Here is a 23,389-nt window from a genome sequence, read left to right as displayed (position 1 = left end):
GTACCACTACCATGTTGAGCTGTTTTCTGTAATTTCTTAAAACTGAATTTGGGAAATGTGTGCGTGCGTGCGTACGTACGTGCATGTGTGTGTCCCACTGGGGATTGAACTTAAAGGCAGTCTACCTCTCCAGCCCTAGTTTCTATTTTGAAGCAGGCCTAATAAGTTGCTGAGTCTGGCCAAGAAACTTTGGTCCTCTTGGCTCAGCTTCCCAAGTACCAGAATTACAAGCATATGCCACCACACCTGGCTAAATTTGGTTTCCGGCCTAACAACTGGCAGCTATTCCAGTGTAAATCAACCTAGCTCAAAGTACTTAACAAGTCAATAGAGGAGAGCTAGGGGAGATGGGGCAGGGTTTGGCCTTGCCCTCCAGGAAAGAAGACACCTCACCACACCTTGCTAGGGGAGGTACCTTACAGGGACTTTCACTAGGTCAGAGCCACGCAAACAAGATGGAGGTCATCGATATAAAAAGTCTGGTCCACGTGTAAGCCCTTTGGTGTACTCATTCCAGTCATCCCCTCTTGCCATCTTTGCATGGGGCTGTATTTCTATTTTTTGTATTTCTATCTTTCTAATAAACTCCTTTAAATCTTCAAAAAAAAAAAAAAGAGGTGTCTTAGAGGAATAAAAATTTTCCCTAACTAATCTTTTTTTTTTTTTTGGTGATACTGGGGTTCCTGGAAGCCCTTCTACCTCTGGGCTACACTACTAACTAATCTTAAAAAGGTTTGGTTATTACCTGGGTGTAGGCTTACCTGTTCATACCCTAAGTGATCAGCATTTATTTAACTTTATGTCCTCTAGTCATTTATGCTTGAGACCAGACTCTACAATTGAAAATCATGGACCAAAGGGCAGAAGAAGGAGGATTGCCTTAGGTGGCCTCAAAAAGGTAAAGTCTGGTAGGGCCTCTTTAAACAAGATGGCTAGAATTTTTAGTAGAGCTGGATTGCTTTATTTTGGGAACTCTATCTCTGAGTTACATCGCCAGCCCTTTCTAATTTTTATTTTGAAACAGGGTCTCGCTGAGTGCCTGAGAGTCTAAGTTGCTGAGGCTGGCCTTGAACCCAGGATCCTCCTGTCACAGACTCCCAAGTACTGGGATTACAGATGCACAGCGCCATACTCATCCAGGTTGCTTTATGTAAAATCTATTGTCTTTTCTATTTATGGCTTCACTGGGATTTATAGAAAAACAAGAAAATGTGTTAGGTGTTCATCACTGTTTCTCATCGATATTATCTTTAAAAGAAGCCACATATTTAATCCTAGAGTAAGGAAAATCCTTATAAGCCATAAGGCAGAGCATAGAGAGAAACCCCACCTGAGAGGAAGCCAGGTGAAGCTATCTATGCTCCTGTGTGATGACTAGACCACTAAGCACTATGGGTGTTTTGGTATGGCTTCAATTACAGGACCCAGGTCCCAGGATCCAAAGAACTTTGCAGTGACTGGGAAGGTCAGCCCTCTGAGAAGTTTCTGATCACAGTGTCAACCACTGTCCCTCTGCACCCTGTGTTAGAGCATCCCTTGACTCCTTTTCCTGTACTGGGGATTGAACCAGGGACATTCTACTTCTGAGCTATACCCTCAACTGTCACCCTCCCCACTGCTAAATTGTTTGAGGCTGGCCACAAACCTGCAATTCTCCTGTCTTGGCCTCTCAAGTACTGGGATTACTGATGTGTATCACCATGCCTAGATTATTGGTTTCTTAAAACCATCAACCTACTGATCTATTTTTTTTTTTTTTTTTTTTTTTTTTTTTTGGTGGTACTGGGGTTCCTGGAAACCCTTCTACTGCCAGGCTACACTTGCAGACCCAGTTTTTATATTTGTATTTGGAAACAGAGTCTCTTAAGCCAGCGTAGCTGGCTTCAAACCTGCGAGATCCTCCTGTCTCCGCCTCCCAGGTGGGGGATTACAAGCATTGGCCACCAAGCCTGGCTACTGATTTTTTTTTTTTTTTTTGGTGGTACTGGGGGTAGAACCCAGAGGCTTTCTACCTCCGGGCTATACTCCCAGACCTTTTTCATATTTTATTTAGAAACAGGGTCTCACTAAGTTGCTGAAAGCCTCACTAAGTAGCTGAGGCTGGCTTCGAACCCGTGTGATCCTCCTGTCTCAGCCTCCCAAGCGCAGGGATTACAAGTGTACGCCACCACGCCTGGCTCTGATCTATTTTTAATCATCAATTTCCACTAAGATTTGTTTTATATCTTAGATATTTCTTATTTTATTGGTTTACCCTCCATATCTAATCAGGACCTGATATGTGCTCAATAAATAGTTGTTGATTTTGTTGGTTATAAGAGAATCATACAGTTCACACTGAAATGCTGACATACACATGTGAATTTTGTGGCTCTTAAAGGGGATCCTATTCACAACTCTGCCACCTCTAAGACCAGTATCTAAAGAATCTTAACTAGCAATAGTTGATCTAACATAGATTGCATGTCTTTTAACATTTTATATCTCTGCTACACATGATGTTTTTATGAATTATATTAGTTAATGATGTTATTAATAATTTAGTTTACAGATTAGTTAATCATTTAGTTAATATATATAACCACATACCTTCAAAAAGGGGTTCCTATGATACTATTCATGCATATTTAAAATTAGTGCTAGCATCAAACTATGAAAAATTAACAAGTGCTAGATACTCAGTAGGTCCTCAATAAGGACTTTATGAATAAAAAATCTGATCAATATCCAAGTAGTGTTTCCTTATTACACTGGGGGAAAATGGTTTACAAATATTATAAATCAGTGGCAGAAAATCAAAGAAGTGAAAAATAAGCTAGGTGTCGAGGTATACTTTGGTAATCTCAGTATTTAGAAGGCTGAGACATAGGATTGCAGGTTTGAGTACAGAGCAGCAATATAAGGAAGCCCTGTTTCATAATTAAAAGTAAAACGTGCTAGGGGTATGCTTCGAGGTAGAATGTGCCTGGGTTCAATCCTCAATATCATAAATAAATAAATAAATAAATAAATAAATAAATACATTTCCTTTTTGTAGGAGTGGTTACCAAAGTATCTGCTTGTTACAATCACTTTAGGGTATTTTAAAATCTCCAATGCCCCTGAACAGAGCACAGACTGATGAGACCATATTCTGCAGGTGGTATACAGCATCAGTAGTTTTTAAAACTTTAAAGCTCTACAGGTGATTTCAATGCACCAATAACTTTTTTTTGGGGGGAAGGTATGTTGAAAAGAAAATTATTACATTGTTCTTGAGACAAAGTTTTCATTTTTAACAGCTGCTTAGCTCTTTTTTTAGGGATATAAAATTATTTATAAATATGAAACAACTAGCTAACCAATGTAAAATTTTGAAAACTTTGTGAGTTTTGAAGACTCGTTGATCTGCAAAAATTAACTTAGGCTGTTTCTCAGTAAGATAAAGTTTCGTTAAGCAGTGATCTATGGGACAGCGGTTTCCTACATGCTACATGAATCTAAGCGGTTCTGTGGTCCGAAGACCACTGTTGGAAGCAATTCTGAGATGTCCAATAACAAAGACAATTTGAATCTCTTTTATATATCCAAATATATATGAAAACAAAAATCCCAACAAACTCATTTTATAATTACACAAATGTCCATCAGTTTTCAATACTATGTATAGGTGTGATATAGCGTTAACCAACTGACAAGCAGCTCATAGCCCACCTTTAAACTGTAAGCTTTGTATCTGACATACCCCTGACACTGCCGGGTTTCTTAATCCTTATGTTCAAAGCTAAACTTCTGTAGATACAGCCCTCTGCCCTCTGCCAACTCACTCCCTGGGCAAGTTTCAGCATCTCTGTGTGATTAAACAGGTACTGCACTTGCAGACTGCTTCTTATACACTGGGTGCTGATATTTTATATATATATATATATATATATATATATAATATCATATATGTATATGTACATAAATACACATTTAAGTGCATATATGTATACAGTCTTCAAAACTCAAAGTTTCAAATCAAATATATATGCATATCATACACATATATATTATATGTCAATTATATATATAACTGTTATATATCAGTTACATATATAGCAGTTATATATATAATGTCCCAAACCAGTACTGTCATGTAAAAGATTTATTGCTATTAATACCAATGGTTTGGATTATTCGTTTGTCCCCATTTTAGAGGTGCGGACACTAGGACACAGCAAAGGCGACTTTCTCTAGAAATAACAGGAGGCAGAGCTCTCACATAACTCCAAGTCAGTACTGGCTGCCCTGTCTACAAGTTCAGCTTCTCTCTTTCTCATCATTGCTTTATTTTTTCTTATCTCTCCCTTCATTTTTCTCCTTGGTACACATATACATATAAAGATACATTGTGTGTGTGTGTGTGTGTGTGTGTGTGTGTGTGTGTGTGTGTGTGTGTGTTACTAGAGATTGAATCCAAGGCATTCTACCTCTGAACTACTCCCTAGGTGTATTTTATTTTTTTTATTTTGAAACAGGGTCTAAATTGTGGAAGGCCTAGCTAAGTTGCTGAGGCTGGCTGCAAACCTGCGATCTTCCTGTCTCAGCCTCCCAAGTACTGGTATTATAAGGTTGTGCCACCATGCTCAGCTTCAAATATATATTTTTGAAGCTAAGTTCAAATTCAATTATTTAATATAAATTGAGGTATTATCATGTATGTTCCATTTTTGTCTTGGATTTTTATTTATTTATTTATTTTTTGGTACTGGGAATGGAACCCAGGTGCATTCTACCTCCAAACTATGCCCCCAGCCCTATTTTTTATTCTTTATTTTGAAACAGGCTCTCACTAAGTTGCAGAGGGCCTCACTAAGTAGCTGAGACTGGCTGCGAACCCGGATCCTCCTGTCTCAGCCTCCAAAATGCTGGGATTACAAGTGTGCATCATCATGCCCGGCTCTCGTCTTGGATTTTATGTTTTCTTACTTTTTTGTGTGTGTGGGGGGTGGTACTAGGGATTAAACACAACGGGGCTGTACCTCTGAGGTCCACCTCAGATCTATTTTATTCTTTTTTTTTTCTTTTTGGTGGTACTGGGGATAGAACCCTTCTACCTCCCAGCTACACCCCCAGACCTATTTTATATTTTATTTGGAAACAGGGTCTCTTAAGACAGAGAGGCTGGCTTCGCACCTGCGCGATCCTCCTGTCTCAGCCTCCCAAGTGCATGGATTACAAGCGTGCACCACCATGCCCAGCTATTTTATCCTTTATTTAGAAACAGGGTCTCACTAAATTGCTGAGGCTAGCTGTGAACCTTGATTCTCCTGTCTCAGCCACCAAAGTATTGGGATTACAAGTGCGTGCCACCATGCCCGACTGGATTTTATATTTTAAAATCTAGTATACATATATGGCTAAAATAACTGAATTACAGAGAAGAGTACACATTGCAGAAATAAATTTCCCTTCCAGGCTTCCAGTTATGTTACCTGGGCTTCCTGCTTTTTTCCAGAAACAGATCTGGTTTCTAGAGGATCTTTCAGATATCTATGCATTTACTTATAATTTGGCAAACCTAATATATGATGGAGTCATATGAATATATAGGACTAATCATCATCAAAGATAATGTTTATATCTAACTTGTATGCTTTTTTATGTGGTACTGGGGATTGAACCCAGAGACATTCTATTCTTGAGCTATATCCCCCAGCCCTTTTTATTTATTTATTTATTTATTTATTTATTTTATTTTATTTTATTTTTTATTTTTTATTTTTTTGGTGGTACTAGGAATGGAACCCTTCTACCTCCGGGCTACACTCCAAGACCTAGTTTATATTTTTATTTGGAAACATGGTCTCTTAAGCCAGAGAAGCTGGCTTTGAACCTGCAGGATCCTCCTGTCTCTGCCTCCCAAGCGCTGGGATTACAAGCATGCGCCACCAGGCATGCTTTATTTGAGTTTTGAAACAAAGTCACTACTTGATGAGGCTTTCCTTGAACCTGCAATCCCCTTGTCTCAGCCTCCCAAGTACTGAGATTACAAGCATAGGTCACCATGCCTGGCTTTCTAATTTATATGCTGAATAAGAGTTACTACACCAAGCTGGGCGTGATGGCACACACTTGTAATCCCCGCGCTTGGGAGGCTGAGACAGGAGGATCGCACAGGTTTGAAGCCAGCCTCAGCTACTTAGTAAGGCTTTCAGCAACTTAGTGAAACCCTGTTTCCAAATAAAATATTTAAAAAAGGTCTGGGAGTATAGCCTGGAGGTAGAAAGCCTCTGGGTTCCACCCCAGTACCACAATAAATAAATAAATAAATAAATAAATAAATAAATAAATAAATAAATAAATAAATAAATAAATAAAATAAGAGTTACATCACCCCGGGATGGTGGTGCACTCTTGTAATCCTGACATTCGGGAGGCTGAGACTGGAGGATCGCAGTTCGTGGACAGCCTTAGCTACTTAGTGTGGCCCTTCGCAATTTAGTGAGACCCTATTTCAAAATAAAGAATAAAAAATAGGGCAGGGTTTGTATCTTGGAGGTCAAATGCCCCTGGGTACCATCCTCAGACCCACACACAAAAAAAGTTACATCAATCACACATATTATACAAATTAAATGTAGTAAAATTAGGTATTTGACTAAAGCTGAGACCCATGATAAATATCTCCACCAAAGAATAAATTTCCGGTCAACAGATTTAAAAAATAAATCTGATTTTTTAAAACTCTCATTATAGGGCCAGGCATGGTGGTGCATGTTTGTAAACCCAGCATTCAGGAGGCAGAGACAGGAGGATCGTAGTTCGCAGACAGCCTCAGCTCCTTAGGGAGGCTCTTCACAATTCAGTTGAGACCCTGTTTCAAAAAAATAAAAAGACTAAAAAATAGGGCTGCGGGAACTTGGAGGTACAATGCCCCTGGGTTCCATCCCCAGGACCCCCCCCACACACACACACATACACACAAAATTTCCCATTATGAATTTACTGCTAATTTTTTATAGGCTAAATTTTTTTTTTTTTTTTTTTTTGGTGGTACTGGGGATGGAACCCAGAGGCTTTCTACCTCCAGGCTATACTCCCAGACCCTTTTTTAAATATTTTATTTGGAAACAGGGTCTCACTAAGTTGCTGAAAGCCTCACTAAGTAGCTGAGGCTGGCTTGGAACCTGTGTGATCCTCCTGTCTCAGCCTCCCAAGCGCGGGGATTACAAGCGTGTGCCACCATGCCTGGTTTATAGGCTAGATTTTTAAATTTTGAATTCTATTTATGACAGCAATGATTTTTTTGTTTTCCTCATCATGATATTTTAATATGAAAAAGCTGATGATTTTTGAGCCTTCCTCTCAAGATACAAAGAACTAGCTGAGCATGGTGACACAAGCTTTGCCATCCCAGTACTTGGGAGGCTGAGAGAGGAGGATCAAAGGTTCGTGGTTGGCCTCAGCTGCTTAGGCTGAGGTAGGAGGATAACAGTTCGTAACTGTTTCAACAACCTCACCATGCCCTCCACAACTCAGTGAGACCCTGTCTCAAAATAAAGAATAAAAATAGATCACTGAGCGCGGTGGTGTACACTTGTAATTCCCGTGCTTGGGAGGCTGAGACAGGAGGATCGCACAGGTTCAAAGCCAGCCTCAGCTACTTAGTGAGGCTCTCAGCAACTTAGTGAGACCCTGTTTCCAAATAAAATACAAATACAAAAGAGGTCTAGGAGTATAGCCCAGAAATAAAAAGCCCCTGGGTTCCACCCCCAGTACCACCAAAAAAAAAAAGGTCTGGAGTGTAGTTCAGATGTAGAATGCCCCTGGGTTAATGGGTTAAATCCCCAGTAAAACACACACACACACACACACACACACACACACACACACACACTACTACAAATAACTGCTAAACTGAATAAAATCTCTTTGATTCCAAGCTCAGCCAGTTCTACAAGGTATCAGTTAGAAATAGCTCTGCCTTGACTCCAACTTTTCCTGTCTGGTCTTTCAGATACATAATGAAAATTTTATTTATTTATTTTTTGTGATAATGGGGATTGAACCCAGGGACATTCTATTCCCAAGCTATGTCCCCCCATCCCTATTTTATTTTTTATTTTGAAATAGGGTCTCACTAAATCGTGGAGGGCCCCGTAAGGTTGTTGAACCAGTTTTGAACTGTGAACCTCTCACCTCAGCCTCCCAAGTACTGGAATACAGGTGTGCACCACCATGCACAGCTTACTAGTAATATTCTTACTTTATTTTCTCAGCCTTGTGTATGCTATAATTATACTTTTACTTTTAAACTGATCTATCCATCCCTTTCCCAGTTTTGTAATAATTCAGAAAGTATCTTCCTCCTATTCAACCCCTGCTACCACCAAGACATTAAAGCATTAAACAAATGCAGGATGTTCTCTGTTCAAAATATTTTAATTTTTTTTTCCTGCGGTACTGGGGATGAAACCCAGGGCATTCTACCTCCAAGCTATACCCCCAGTCTGATTTTTTTATTCTTTATTTTGAAACAGGGTCTCACTGATTTGCAAAGGGCCTCACAATGTAGCTGAGGCTGTCTGTGAACCCAGATCCTCCTGTCTCAGCCTCCCAAATGCTGGGATTACAAGCCCGCACCATCATGCCCAGCTTATTTAAAAATATTTTTCAAAAAACGTTTTTCAAAATCATTTTTATGCTGGGCATGGGTGGCACATTTATAATCCCAGTACTTGTCAGGCTGAGATAGGAGGATCTGGGTTTGCAGTCAGCTTCAGCTACTTAGTGAGGCCCCTCTGCAACTCAGTGAGACCTGTTTCAAAATAAAGAATCAAAAATTGGATGTAGCTTTGTGGTAGAATGCTCCTGGGTTCCATCCCCAGCACCACAAAAAACAAAAAAAAAACTATTTTCATGCATCCATTACCCCAATTTTACCCCCAGTTCCTTGGTCAAAGTCCCTAGTCTTACAACCTTTTCCCTCTGCAAATTTGAGCCAAAATGTTTGTGTGTGTGTGTAGGGGGGGGTAACTACAGTTTGAACTCTGTGGCATTCTACTTCTAAGCAACACCTTAGCCCTATTTTATTTTTATTCTGAAACAAGATCTCATTAAATTGGGAACTACATCACTAAATTGCAATCCTCCTGTGTCAGTCTCCCTAGTACTGAGATTACATCTGTGTGCCACCACTCCTGCCTTTGAAAATCTTTTTTTTTTTTTTTGGAGGTACTGGGGATGGAACCCAGGGGCATTCTACCTCCGAGTTCTCTCAGCCCTATATTTTAGTCTTAATTTTAAAACAGGGTCTCACTGAGTTACAAAGGGCCTCATTAAGTAGTTGAGGCTGTCTTCAAACTGCGATCCTCCTGTCTCAGACTCCCAAATGCTGGGATTACAAGTGTCTGCCACCATGCCTGGCTGAAAATCTTATTTTTTTTTTTAAAGTAACTATCATGAACTCAAAAATAGGTTGAAAGAGTGAAATGAAACTTTAACCACATGAATTTCAGTGTATGTACGATGGGTTCAGCACTCTCCTTATCCTCCAGGGATATGTTCCAAGAGCCCTGATGGATACCAGAAACTGTATAGAGCTGAAAGCTATAATCAAATGCCATTCCATCTTAACTGCTTATCATGCAAGGTGGCCAAAACTTTTGCGATTTGAGGTGTGACCACAAAACTAGCACAAATTTCTTTTTCCTTCTTCACGATTTCACAGATAGGAAGATTCATTCTTACTGTAAATCTTAGCAACCTCAGCATATAATTTTTTATTAAGTTGAGAACTTTTACCTTTTCACTTAAAGGAAACATTTTACAATTCTCTTTGGCATATCTGAATTGCCATCATCACTGTTCTGGTGTTTTGTGGAGATTATTAAATAAGGATTATTTGAAACAAGCAATGTGATACCATGACAGTCAATCTGATAGCGGACAGGGCTAAGTGACCAATGGGTGGGCAGGGTATACAGTGTGGACATGCTGGACAAAAGGATGATTCACATCCTGGGCAGGATGGAACATGATGGTGAGACTTCATCACACTATTTAAAATGGTGAGCAATTTAAAACTCATGAATTGTTATTTCAGAAAATTTCCGTTTAATATTTGTGTGCTATAGTTATATGAAAAGAGTAAAACTTCAGATAAAGATGTAATACTTACTCATGGTCAACCCATGAATTATTTGTGTACTGGGATACACAAACATTTATCTGATGCTAAAAACGTATCAAGTTTAAAATGCCTGTACAATTGCTCATTTTTGAACCAGTAGACCATGGCACTAGGTCACTAAAAATATCATGAAATGAAATTACTAGTTTATATGTAAACAGCACTATCTATATACTAGATTTACAATCAGTATATTATTTAAGATTGATTTAGAAGCCCATCCTTTTTCATTTGACTACCGTGTACCTACATTTAAACTATATATGTACTTAGAGGTAGTAATTTAATTACCTATTTTACATGAAAATTAATATTACAATAATATTTAAATTTGTAAGTGCTTAGTATTCAAAATAACTTATGGCAAAACAATAAGTACACTGCATGACTTTAGAGAAAATAATCTGCTATACTCCCAAAAGTATATAATTTTATTTCTGGTACTTATATATATTTTTATATTGCTTAAGAAGTTGAAGCTTTAAAGTTGCCTGAAAAAGTTTTGTTAAATTATGGTGATAAATATGGCATATTTTTAAAGACATGATAAGAAAGAACATCATCCATCATTAACCAGCAATTCTACCTTGTCTTCATGTGACTATTATTCATGGCTAATCAACCAACCAAAAATTTGGTGCAAAGTGAACTGAGAAACTGATAATAAATGTACTCAAAATACTTTCACTTAAAATAACCAATCACTAAGACAAAAATGAAATTATTCAGGGCTTCCATTATCCAAAAATTGCTTTTTTTTTACTTTTTCCCACTTTGGGATTCCAGTACCACAGTACTGTAACATTTTATAAGTTCCTCAATATCCATGGGGGGTTAATTCCAGGACACCTGAGGATATAAAAATCTTCTACACTGCTTCATTATACAAAATGGCAAAGCATTTGTATATATCCTGCATATATCTTATCATTTAAGTCATCTGTAGATCACTGAAAATTCTTAATACAATGCAAAAGTATATAAATAGTTGTACTGTTTAGGAAATAATGACAAAAAGGGTTTAAAAAGTCTGTATATATTCAGTAGAGGTGACATTTTATTTTTTCAAATTTGACTCCCAGTTGCTTGAATCCTTGGACATAGAGTTCACTAATGTACAACCCATAGAAACGGAGGTTCAACAGTCCCTTTACTGTAGCTGCATGTCAGACACACTCCGTTTAACTGATGAGTCTCACCGCGATACTTCTCACATTTAATCATCTAAATGGTATAAAAAAATGATACCGATTCCAGTTTGTGTGGATTACTTGGCACCAACAAAAACTTTGGTTAGTGAACCAACTAAAATTCTGACCTTGTATTTACTTAAATGTATTTCTTCACCTTTATTAATGGAAACGTGTTAGTAATTTGCATCTTTTTTATTTAAAATATGAATATTTCACTTAAACCAAAATTTACTTTCAGAGACACTTTCTCTTTCTTTCTTTTTTTCTTTTTTTCTTTTTTTGCGCGTCTGGGGATGGAATCCAGGGACATTCGACCTCCAAGCTACACCCCCTGCCCTATTTTTTTATTCTTTATTTTGAAACAGGGTCTCACTAAGTTGCAGAGGGCCTCACTAAGTAGTAGCTGAGGCTGTCCACGAACTGCGATCCTCTGGTCTCAGCCTCCCGAATGCTTGTGGGCCACCACGCCCGGCTCACTTTCTCTTTCTAAATGTGGTCCATTCTACAGACTTTATCTCTCAGATATGGTATGAAGAGTAAAAATAAACAACGAGGGGAAGGAATCATTCTACAACAGAAAATTTAAAAGTAAGAGAAAACTTTCATTTGAAAACTACGAGATGGTTATGTGGTATGGTAATACATTTCACCACTGGACCAGATTTATTTTTGCTTGTTTTGTAAGAAAATAGTTTAACAGTATAAGTTACTCTGGATTTATTTTTTAGTTTTTTAGTTTTTGCACTGGGAATTGAACCCAAGGGCATTCTACCGCCAAGCTATACCTTCATCCCTATTTTATTTTAATTTGTAAACAGGGCTTCACTAGGTTGATGAGAGTCACTACTTGCTGAGACTATCCTCGGACCTGCAATCCTCTGTCTCAGTCTCCTAAGTGCCATGATTACAAGCCTGTGCCACCATGCCTGGCTTGTTAATCTATATTTCTAAGAACACATATTTTAAGCTTTCTCAAAATATTTCAATAATCTTACTAAATTAAGATTGTGGCAAAACATTTTTTCCTACTAAGGAAATTCTCATATCATTAAATCCCAAGTAGAAATTTTTTGAAAAATTCATTGAGATAAATGTACTGCTTCTATTTCATTATAGTTTCTATCAAGGAAATACAGGTTTACATTTAATTATTTTATATACCTCTTTCTTTCTTTCTTTCTTTCTTTCTTTCTTTCTTTCTTTCTTTCTTTCTTTCGTTCTTTCTTGTGGTGGTACTGGGGGGTGGAACCCAGAGGCTTTCTAACTCCGGGCTATGCTCCCAGACCTATTTTATATTTTATTTGGAAACAGGCTCTCACTAAGTTGGTGAGAGCCTCACTAAGTAGCTAAGGCTGGCTTCGAACCTGTTCAATCCTCCTGTCTCAGCCTCCTAAACGCGGCGATTACAAGTGTGCTCCACCATGCCCGGCCTTTTTACCCCATATTTCTTAATTTGTTCTCAATGTGTATTTATTTTTCTAAAGAACAATAATTTGTGAATAAATATTAATTACTCTGATGGCACTACAGTGTCTCCCAATTCTCAGGGAAGTGGGCTTCCTGCCTTGTTTTCCTTTTATTACTTAAATTTTGTTTCTCCTGATTTCCTAGGAGTGCTTCAGTCAGGTGAATTAGAAGATCTGAAATCAAGGGAAAGAGAACTCTAGGGGAAAAGAAGCAAGGAGACAGTGATTTGATAAGTACAAAAAGAAAATCGTTTGCCACAATATTTTTAACATAGGCCACTAAACAATGATCATGTGCATTTGAAAGGTTGGCTTTTATTTGCCTAACTTTAGCTCTCGTAATTTAATTGTTCTTGTTTTTCTTCCATGTGTCCTATAGAGTCAGCAAAACGTACAGTGAATGCTACTGAGATGTGAATCCATAAGTGACAAATATAATTAACCTGAACTAAAGTTCACTTGGATTATTGTTTGTTCCAACAAAATCCAAATGCAAATCAGAATATCCTTGTATGAAGTTTAATGACATGTGACTTCTACCTGACTTGAGAATTTTAACACAGTCATTTGTAGACCATTGCTTTTCTATTTTATTTAGACTTCTTCCCAAGTTAAAAACCACACATATACAATTACACTACTGTACAGGCAATGTTTTCTTACATTAAAAAAAAAAAAAAAGAGGAGCTGGGCGTAGGGGTGCACTGTAATCCCTGCATTTGGGAGGCTAAAACAGGATGATCAAGGTTCATAGACAGCCTCTACTACTTAAGCCTTTTGCAACTAAGCAAGACCCTATTTCAAAATAAAGAATAAAAACTAGGGGTGGGGTGTAGCTCAGAGGTAGAATACCTCTGGGTCTATCCCCAGTACTGCAAAAAAAAAAAAAATAGAGTATTTATTTTAGGCAGCTATTTAAAACTGTAATTCAAAATACACGCATATATGGTATTTCCTTAGAGAAAATAGGATCGATATAGTCCCTGACAAAGGATGGCATTACACAAAGTGAAACTCTGAATGTGCTCTCTAGGAATGCAGAAAGTTTCTCTGTTATATTTATAGATCTCAGGATAAAGATTAGGAACTTTTATCTTTTTCTTTGCAGTTGTCCACCCAAACTTGTTATTAGCTGGCTTAGGTTAAATGGGGTGTGTGAACCTTCCCCGTAACCCAGCTCTCTGCAGATCCTCTTGCATATCCAATAGTGCTTGAGTTGCATTGCCCTTATAAATTATTTTCTGCCCATAAGAAAAATAAATACATATTTAATATCTCACAAAACACACTCAAAAGCAGTGTATGGTAAAATGTCTGAGCCTCAAGAAAATGGGTCATACAATCATGCTAACCATGGTGTTTGTGCAATGAACGTGAAGGCCGTAAGAACAAAGTTCCTCAAGGTGTAAGTAAGACACATGGACCATGAAATGGGTGGGGGTGAAGTATGTGTGACCAACATTTCTTCTGTACCTTGAGGCAGCGACTGGACCGGAAGTGCGGCCTGGCCAGGTGGGATGGAGATGAGTCCCTGCCGCTGGAGGCTGAGCAGATGCTGCTGCTGCTGCAGTTGTTGCATCTGGAGGAGCTGCTGCTGGAAGACAAGCTGCTGTGCGGCCAACTGCTGCTGCTGCTGCTGCTGCTGGTGCAGAAAACCCAACCCGTAAACAGGAGAGAACATGGTTTGCAGGCACGAAACACACATTCCCTGCACTGCCTGGTTTCTAGCCATGTCATGGTCAAAGTTCAGGGGTAGAATGTTAGCACCTTCTAGATTTCAGTTGCCTTTCTCTCAAATATTAAACAGCAGCAGAGAACCAAGAAACTTGCATTAAGAATATGGAACGAGGCCTTATAGACACTATGTCATGAAGGTTCAGACTTTTTTTTTTTTTTGTACCGAAGATTGAATCCAGAGTTATTCTGCCTCTGAGGTACACTCCCAACCCTATTTATGTATTTATTCATTTATTATTTATTTATTTATTTAGAAACGGGGTCTCACTAAGTTTCTAACGGTCTTCTACGTTGCTGAGACTGTCCTGTAACCCAGGATCCTCCTGTCTCAGCCTCCCTAGAATTGGGATTACGAGCATGTGCCACCATGCCCAGCTAAGGTTCAGACTTACATGAGTCTGTTTATTATGGATGATAATAAATTTACCTAGACAAAATGGAACGGTGAATTTCCACAATGCTCTTTTTTTTTTCTCCAACTGAATAAGTGTGATCTGCAGAGGTCCATGCACAAGGTCTCTAGTGATCTATTAGTAAACTGGGATGTAGCCCTCATAGGAAAGGCCTCTTAGCTTTCTCTTTCTTTCTCTCCTCTCTTGTTGGAATATATTAAAGGCAGAATTATGTTCAAGGCAAAAAAAAAGTGCCCTTATTATAAGGAAGAGTATAACTTCCAATTTTGTGAGGCATTACAAGACAAACCAGAGTTCTTTGGACTCGGGAGGGTATGAGATGGCAGTCACACTTCAGAGGAAGACAAGCTGCTGTGGAAGACCTTTCCTTTCTAGTTTGGGGAAAAGAGAAACTTCTGATGCGCTCACTGGAAAACAGACTGCATAATGGAGCAAGTCATGTGGATTGCCCAAAGCCTCCGGAGAAATAAGGGAGCAATTTCTATTCTGTAGTTGATGGCTGTCTGAAATTCTATTCACAAATCCAAACAGAAACAAAGCCTCAGGAGGTCAAAACTGTTTCCTGTACGTTTGCATAATGGGCAGCTTGAAGACAACAGCTCTGATACCTGCTGATCAATTTAACTACTTCAACATGTTTTGTTTGTATTATGTTTATATTTGATGCAGTTTGCTGACAAGTGCAAGCCAGGCCTGAGAAGCCAGCTTGTCAGTTTGATTTATGAGCATATCAAACTGTAACTTTCTACTCACCACTCCAAGCCTACAGTAGCAGTTCATTAATCAGGGGCCTGTGACTTTGAAATCTGCGCTCAGCCAGTTTCTCCTCCAGTTTGCGACCCCCCCCCATCCCAACGATGGGCTACATTTGCATGCATGGTTTCTGAGCTGCACCACTGAGAAAAAATAAGGTTCCCTCACCAACTTAGATTCTCAGCGAACACAAGATAATCAGGACTTTGTCCGGCACACAGCTTGCTCTTTGTACACTGATTCATTAGTGAACATAGAGGACAGCTGCGTTGGATTGTGACTTTCAAGTCCCACGCTACAAAAAGGGGAGCGCGAGAGTTCGACCGTCAGTGTTTAAGCTCAGTAAAAATATATATGACTGCATCTTTGACAGCAAGAGCCTTGTTATAGGAAGATCTAACACTGTTCTTGCCTCTCAAAGCCCCTTCTCAACCTCACACTCTTAGACATCGATGAGCTGAGCGGCTCCTACCTCTTTTGCTTGCTTTCCAGGGTGCTGCGGCGGTGGCTGCTGCTGTTGCTGCTGCTGTTGCTGCTGCTGCTGCTGTTGCTGCTGCTGCTGCTGCTGTTGCTGCTGCTGCTGCTGTTGCTGCTGCTGCTGTTGCTGCTGCTGCAAAAGCTGAAGATGTAACTGCTCTTGCTGTTTCTTGTAAAACTCTTGTAGTTGTTGCTGAATAAACCATTTTGACTTTAATAAATAAAGGCAAAAGTTTCATGTAGTATAAATCTCCTAAACTCTTCTAGACTGGCACATGGCACAGTAGCCATTAAGATTCACCTCACCGAAAAACAACCAAAAAATATGGATCGGATTCAAGGAGACAGCTCTACATTCATTGTTTTCCCCCAGGGCAGCTCTGAAGATTTTCCAATCCAGAATCTCTCTCTCTCTCTCTCACACACACACACACACACACACACACACACACACACACACACAATTCTAAATAAGAGGGTATAGAAAATCTGCATTCTAAAGTGCCAGCACCAACTAAGTTTCCTGAAATTATTACATCTGAAGTTCTTCTAGCATATAAAGACAGGATATACTTTACCTCCTATAAGAATCCAAGCTTTCTCTATAATGTGAGTTTTTTCAACTCTTATTGTGAAGCAATACAATCCATCAGGTGTTCAGAACAACATAAGACTTAGAAACATAAGTAACTAGCCTGTAAGTCATCCTAAGAGATGACAGCAAAGTCTTTATCTATATAAGAATTCGGTAAAGTATACTCTTTCTGTATAATAACTAAGTATATGATATAATGTCCACTTTATATTGACACTCAAGGCTCCCATAATACTAGGGACACTACTTTTATTATTTAAAAAATATAAATTTCATGAATTTGTGTCTTAGCTGCTAACTTTATTCTAAGAAGTAGATTTTTCTTTCCTTAAATAATGAATGTATGTTGGAAAGGAACATTTAGAACGGTACTTCATGTCAACAGCGGTCACTTCAAATTTAATGTTTCTATGAACGAAATGGAGGCTTAGAGCGTTAGGCATTTTAAAAGCAACAATTATGTGGTATGTTGTATGTGCACTTTTGAAGGGAAGTCTACAAATCAAATATGCCAAAGCATTTGAATGTTTACCGATTTATTCTCTTTTCAAACTATACCTCTCTCTGCTCTTATTTCAGACCTCAATAAATTTTAAAAAATTAAGGAGCTGGGTATGGTGGTGCAAGCCTGTAATCCCAGTTAGTAAGATCTAGTTTCAAACTATAAAATAAAAATAGGGCTGGGGTTGTAGGTAAGAGGTAGAATGCCTCTGGGTTTAATCACCAGTACAAAAATAAAAATCTGCAGTTTAGATTTGCATTAATGTTCTAGCATGCTGATGGGCCGTGCCTTTAAATGGAGGCTGAGTGGTCAGATTTGCCCTTGGCCCATCAGGATGGACGCACACCTTCTAAGCCATGTTACCACCGCAGCAGGTAACCCACATTACCTGCTGCAGCATGACTGCCTGCTGCTGCTGGAGGAGGGCTTGGAGCTGCTGAGGAGACAGGACTTGCTGCTGAAGGATCTGCTGCATTTGCTGAGGGGTGATCACCTGGGGACTCATCATGGCCACAGACACAGGCACCTTGCAGGGAGAGAAAGGAAAAAGGCGGTCACTGGTGGGTGTCCACTCACCTACTTCTCCGCACTGAAGGCCAACCATTTTTTTTTTTACTTGTTATAACTATTTCACAATAATATTAAAGTAGCATAATACTGGAACACTAGCTTTCCGCAGACATCCTATTTCATCAGACTCCAACTTTGTGTTCCACATCTCTCCTGCACTACGTAAAGATGTGTACATTTTGTCTGCTATTGTTAAAAATGCAAAATTTGGTAGCAGTGCTTTCGATGCTTCAGAGTTGATTATCTTAGTGATGCCACGCTGTTATGAGGAAAAAGCCATGTGAAGTGTTTCAAAGGCATAACCAAAATAAATGATAAAGATTACACAACTGAAAAGAATATGCATATCCACATCTGTTATCAAAACTAGTAAAAAGCATATGTGTAAACAGACCCATCTAACGGTCACTAGCTTCAAAATTTTAGAGACATGTAATATACAATACTAGAAAATAGTAATACACATTTCTACATGAGCATATGTAGTAACTCACAGAGAACTTTTACCTGAGATTTTATATATATATATATATGTACACACACACACACACACACACACACACACACACACACACGAATGAGAAAAAGAGCTATCAAGGGAAGTCCCCTAAGGTCCGTATTCTGATTTCTCCTTTAATTATTTTCTTATTTCAAGCAATTAAACTTATAGCAAAACGTTCAGAAATCTAAAGTTGACTCAAAGGTTATTCATTAAACAACAACAAAAAAAGAATATTTAAAAAATTTCCTTTACACTATTTCCTTTCTCATAAGTTTCTGAGAATGAGACAGGCAAAGAAAAAGAGAAAGAGGGAGAGGAAGAGAGGAGGAGAAGAAAAAAGAGAGAGGGAGAGAGAGAAAAGGAGGAGGAGGAGGCAGAGAAAGATACAGAGGACATAGGAAGCAAGGATAATGTAGAGTAATTAGAAGCTCTTTGGGGAAGACCCCAGAAAAAGAAAGGATGTGGAGATACAGGAAGAGTGCAGCCAGCGAATGGGGCAGGAAGGCAGGCAGTGTAGCAGCAGGAGCCCCAGGTCCTGCTCCCAGTTGCTCTGTTGCTCTGTGGGAAGGCACTGCTTGTACTAACCAGCATATAATCAAACAACTTGTCAACTTGCCAACTTTGCAACCTTTGAAAAAGCAATCACTTTCTCTCCTAGAAAAAACAATTCACTTTTACTGTAAATAAAAGCAAGTATTTATATAAATAACTGCTTTAGAACAAATTTATGGGACAATGTGTCTTTGAAAACAGAAAAAGATTAATAGGCATGGTTCACAATTTATTTTAATAGTCATTTTTTAATGCAGTTCAAACTTTTCCAGCCTGGCACTTCATGTTACGAAGAAAAGGGAAAATTAATAATGAAAGAGAGGTTAGAAGGAAAATAATAAAAAGAAATCTGAGGCGGATTAATTTCTCTCTGTCTCTCAAAACAAAACAAGACAAAACCCTTCATATTTAACACTGAAAAATGGTTATGACTTTCCTTTTTATGTTAAAATACAAATTAATTAGATCTAATTTTGTAACATGGGAAAATGACAGAAATAAATTTAGTGATCTTAAAAAATATTTCTGGAGTTTTAAACATATTGATATAACAGATTATCTTATTAAAATTTATCATAATATAACACAGTCTGAAATGTATGTTGTAAAATTAATTGTCCCTATGGGTTGCCCAAGTGCTTGGCTATTAAAAAAAATGTTGATTATCAGTTTAAACAAATAGGATGGTTAGAGTAAACAGTTTGGAAACTATCTACAAATATGCCTTTTTTTCTAACAATCATTTATCTCATACTCTCTTCAAAAAAATAAGGAAATAAAAAGGAAAGAGAGAAGCTAGATGTGGTGGTGCACACTAGCAATCCCAGTACTTGGGAGGTTAAGACAGGAGGATCACAGATTTGAGGCTACCCTCAGCTACATAGCGAGACCCTGTTTCCAAATAAAGAAAGGATAAAACAGAACTGGAAGTGTGTCTCAGAGGTAGAATGCCTCTGGGTTCAATCCCAAGTATGCTAAAAAAAAAAAAAAAAAAAAAGACAGCTGAATAGAGACTTTTCAAAAGAAGAAACTCAAATGACCCACTTTATTGGTAATTAGTGAAATGCAAATCAGAACAACACGGATATTCCATTTCATTCCAATTAGAATAGCAATCATCAAGAATACAAATAATAATAGATGCAGGTGAAGATGTAGGGAAATAGGAATTCTTAGGCACTGTCAATGGGCTTGTAAATTAGTACAACTATTATGAAGATCAATAAGAAATGGAGCTACCATATGCCCCGGGTATTCCAAAGGAAGCTACAACCCATGACGGTAGCAACACAATTCATAATAGCCACAGCATGGAACCAACCTAGTCTATTAACAGGAGAGTGGATAAAGAAAATGTGGTATATACACAGAATGGATTTTTACTCAGCCACAAAGAATAAAAATTATGTCATTTCCAGGAAAATGGATGGATGTAGAGATTATTATTATTATTATCATTATTATTTTGGTGGTACTGGGGGTGGAACCCAGAGGCTTTCTACCTCCGGGCTATACTCCCAGACCCATTTTATATTTTATTTGGAAACAGGGTCTCACTAAGTTGCTGAGAGCCTCACTAAGTAGCTGAGGCTGGCTTCGAACCTGCGCGATCCTCCCATCTCAGCCTCCCAAGCACAGGGTTGACAAGCATGCGCCACCACGCCCGGCTCTGTAGAGAATATTATGCTGAGCCAAATCAACCAGTCTCAGAAAGTCAAGGTTTATATGTTTTTTCTCCTATGTGGAAGCTAGAGAAGAAATAGAAAACAAAAGGGGCTTCAGATAAATGAGAGCATAATAGTGGGAGGGGTTGGGGGAAGCAGGTGGGGAGAAAAAGAGAGAGATTGAGGAAGAAACAGTTCAGATAATGCTACTACAGGTATGGGCTGGAGGAGGGGAGAGAATGGTGGACTCAGAGCAGCACACCAAGGGCCATGTGCATGTACGGTTGTAGCACTTTGAATCTCCTATGTATAATCACAATGCATCAAGGAAAGTATTTTAACAAGGACAGAGAAAAGCAGGTAAGGTAAACTTTAAAAAGGGTGCTAAAACAAATAAATTAGATAGAAAGATGGATAGATAGGAAAGATACAGGCTGCTAGAAAAATTACCTATGTGTATATAACTATATGCATATAAGTTATCGGCAAAGTGATCTTCATTAACGATCTCTATAGCCACAAGTACTTCGTGGATCTTGATCACAAATGAACTTCATAAGGCAAGTTCTATCCATGAAGATATGCCATAAGACACTACTTTTTTTGTTTGTGATACTACTGGAAATTAAACCCAGCAGCATTCTACCTCTGAACTATACCCCCAGTACTTATTTTTCTTTTTTAAGTGTTTACTTATTTTGAATCAGGGTCTTGCTAAGTTGCTATGGCTATTTTAAACCTGTGATCTTCCTGTCTTCCCCTCCTGGGAATTACACTGGGAATTCCCTATTGGGATTACACTACACCCCGCTGACACTACTTTTACAGCAGTTTTGGCCTGTGTACATATGATGCAATTCTAATTTAGTATTATTGGTGTGTGAGCAAAGTTATGCAAATGTTTTGCCTTTGCATTCTTTACAGTTTACTAGCTTTTTCATTATGTAGTTTCAATTTTAAAATGGTTTGTGGGTACCTTATAAATAGTAAATAGTAGTTTTGATATATATAACTATCACATCATGATCATTGTAAAATCATATATATTTAGTGCTTACATGTGTGTGATGTTTTGCAAATTTTAAGCAGATTCTGGCCTTCCCTCTAGAAAGGCCACCTAAAATAGACATAAATTTATAATCCCATTATCTGGGAGGCTGAGATAGGATAATCATGAGTTCAAAGCTAACCTCAGCAAGTTAGTGAGGCCCCTGACAATCTAGGGAGACCCTGCTTCAAAATGAAAAATAAAGTAGGGCTACGGGTGTGGCTCAGTGATAGAATGCACCTAAATTCAACCTCCTGTACCATAAACAACAAACATGCAGGCAAGCAAGCAAACAGACTTGAAGATAGGTACAAAGATAAGCCAGCCAAGAAACACACTCTTTACTATAAGCTCAGTGATAGAATGCTCCAAAGTTCAGCCTTCAGTACCATAAACAAACAAACAAACAAACAAACAAGCAAACAGGGTTGAAGATATGTACAAAGATAAGCCAACTAACACACTAACTCATACCATAAGTTATGGGCAAGAAACAGAAATTAAGTCAATTACACCGATGGAAAAGCATGGGTGCAGGTCTGAGGGATTTCTAATATTAGAAACAAGATAACACTATGATCTAAACCCACACCTAAAAAAACTGGCAGTTACCAAAAATATAAATTGTTTTAATAAATAGAAAAGTAGGCTTTTCTCCAACAAATATTAATTATGTGTTAACTATAGACTGCCCCACTAGCCTTACCTAGAAATTATAATTTTCAAAGGTAGAACTCCAGTTTTATGTGACAAATATTCAGTGTCATATTTTCTTTATTGCCTTTCATCACTTAGATTACTGTCCTATTGCATTTCTTGGCTACCTCAAGCTACTCTAGCAATGGACTGACCAATAATAATCATGATAGAGGTAATAATAAAAATAAGACGAAGTAAAAGAGATCAACCAGGTACATATGAAGAATTTAGAGGCTGGGCGTGGTGGCACACACTTGTAATCCCAGCATTTGGGAGGCTGAGACTGGAGGGTTGCTGTTTGCACACAGACAGCCTCAGCTACTTAGTGAGGCCCTTTGCAAGTCAGTGAGACCAAGGAATTAAAAATAGGGCTGAGGGTGTAGCTCGGAGGTAGAACGCCCCCAGGTTCCATCTCCAATATTGCAAAGAAAAAAAAAAAAAGAATTTAAAGGTTAGACTGCTTTTAAATGTTTGTTTGTTTGTTTATTTAATGCAGTTATTTTGTGTGGAACTGAGAGTTGAACCCAGGGGCATTTTACTTCCAAGCTACATCCCCAGCCCTATTTTTAAAATTTTTTATTTTAAAACAGTATCTCAGTACTCAGTAAATTGCTAAGGGCCTAAGTAGCTGAGGTGGGCCTTAAACCAGAGATCCTTGTGTCTCAGCCTTGGAATATTGAGATTACAAGGGTGTGTCACTATGCCCAGCCCTGCTTGTCAATTTTCTAAAATGCACATAATTTGCAGGTTCGGGGTCAAACTTAAAATATTTTCCACTCGAATATGATTTGATTCATGCCGACGGTTTAATGAGGCACCCATATTTGTGTGTGTGTGATAGAGGTGGGAAGGGGGAACTTAAATAATTTCTGGCAAGAAGGCAAACAGAAAAGTCTGAAGGGTCTGTCATCAAATAAAGCCAAACAGAACAGCTAGTTCTCAGTGGGTATCCTAGTGAAGACTACAACCTTATTAGTCAAAATTCAGAAGGTTGAAAGAAAGAATCAGAGTTAATTTTGGTGGGGGATTTTTCTTGGTTCCCCTCCAATTTACTATATGGAC

General features: G+C 38.4%; 1 protein-coding gene across 4 annotated transcripts in view; it reads right to left on the bottom strand.

The window, feature by feature from the left end:
• FOXP2 (forkhead box P2) overlaps positions 1-23,389 on the bottom strand; it is a gene marked incomplete at both ends in the record, with an annotated part of 302,479 nt that overhangs the window by 56,425 nt on the left and 222,665 nt on the right. For 2 of the 4 annotated variants that reach the window (XM_080701894.1, XM_080701897.1), the window contains 3 exons: positions 14,289-14,454; positions 16,191-16,388; positions 17,681-17,818. In XM_080701894.1, coding sequence (XP_080558020.1) covers positions 14,289-14,454; positions 16,191-16,388; positions 17,681-17,818 — 502 coding nt within the window. Of the gene's footprint in view, positions 1-14,288; positions 14,458-16,190; positions 16,407-17,680; positions 17,819-23,389 lie in introns of all 4 variants that reach the window. The other 2 variants (XM_080701895.1, XM_080701896.1) reach the window with 2 other exon arrangements.

The sequence above is a fragment of the Muscardinus avellanarius genome, assembly GCF_963383645.1.
Source record: "Muscardinus avellanarius genome assembly, chromosome: 9".
Lineage (NCBI taxonomy): Eukaryota > Metazoa > Chordata > Mammalia > Rodentia > Gliridae > Muscardinus > Muscardinus avellanarius.
The sequence above is the reverse complement of the archived record's forward strand: the minus strand, read 5'-3'. Positions and strand labels throughout refer to the sequence as shown.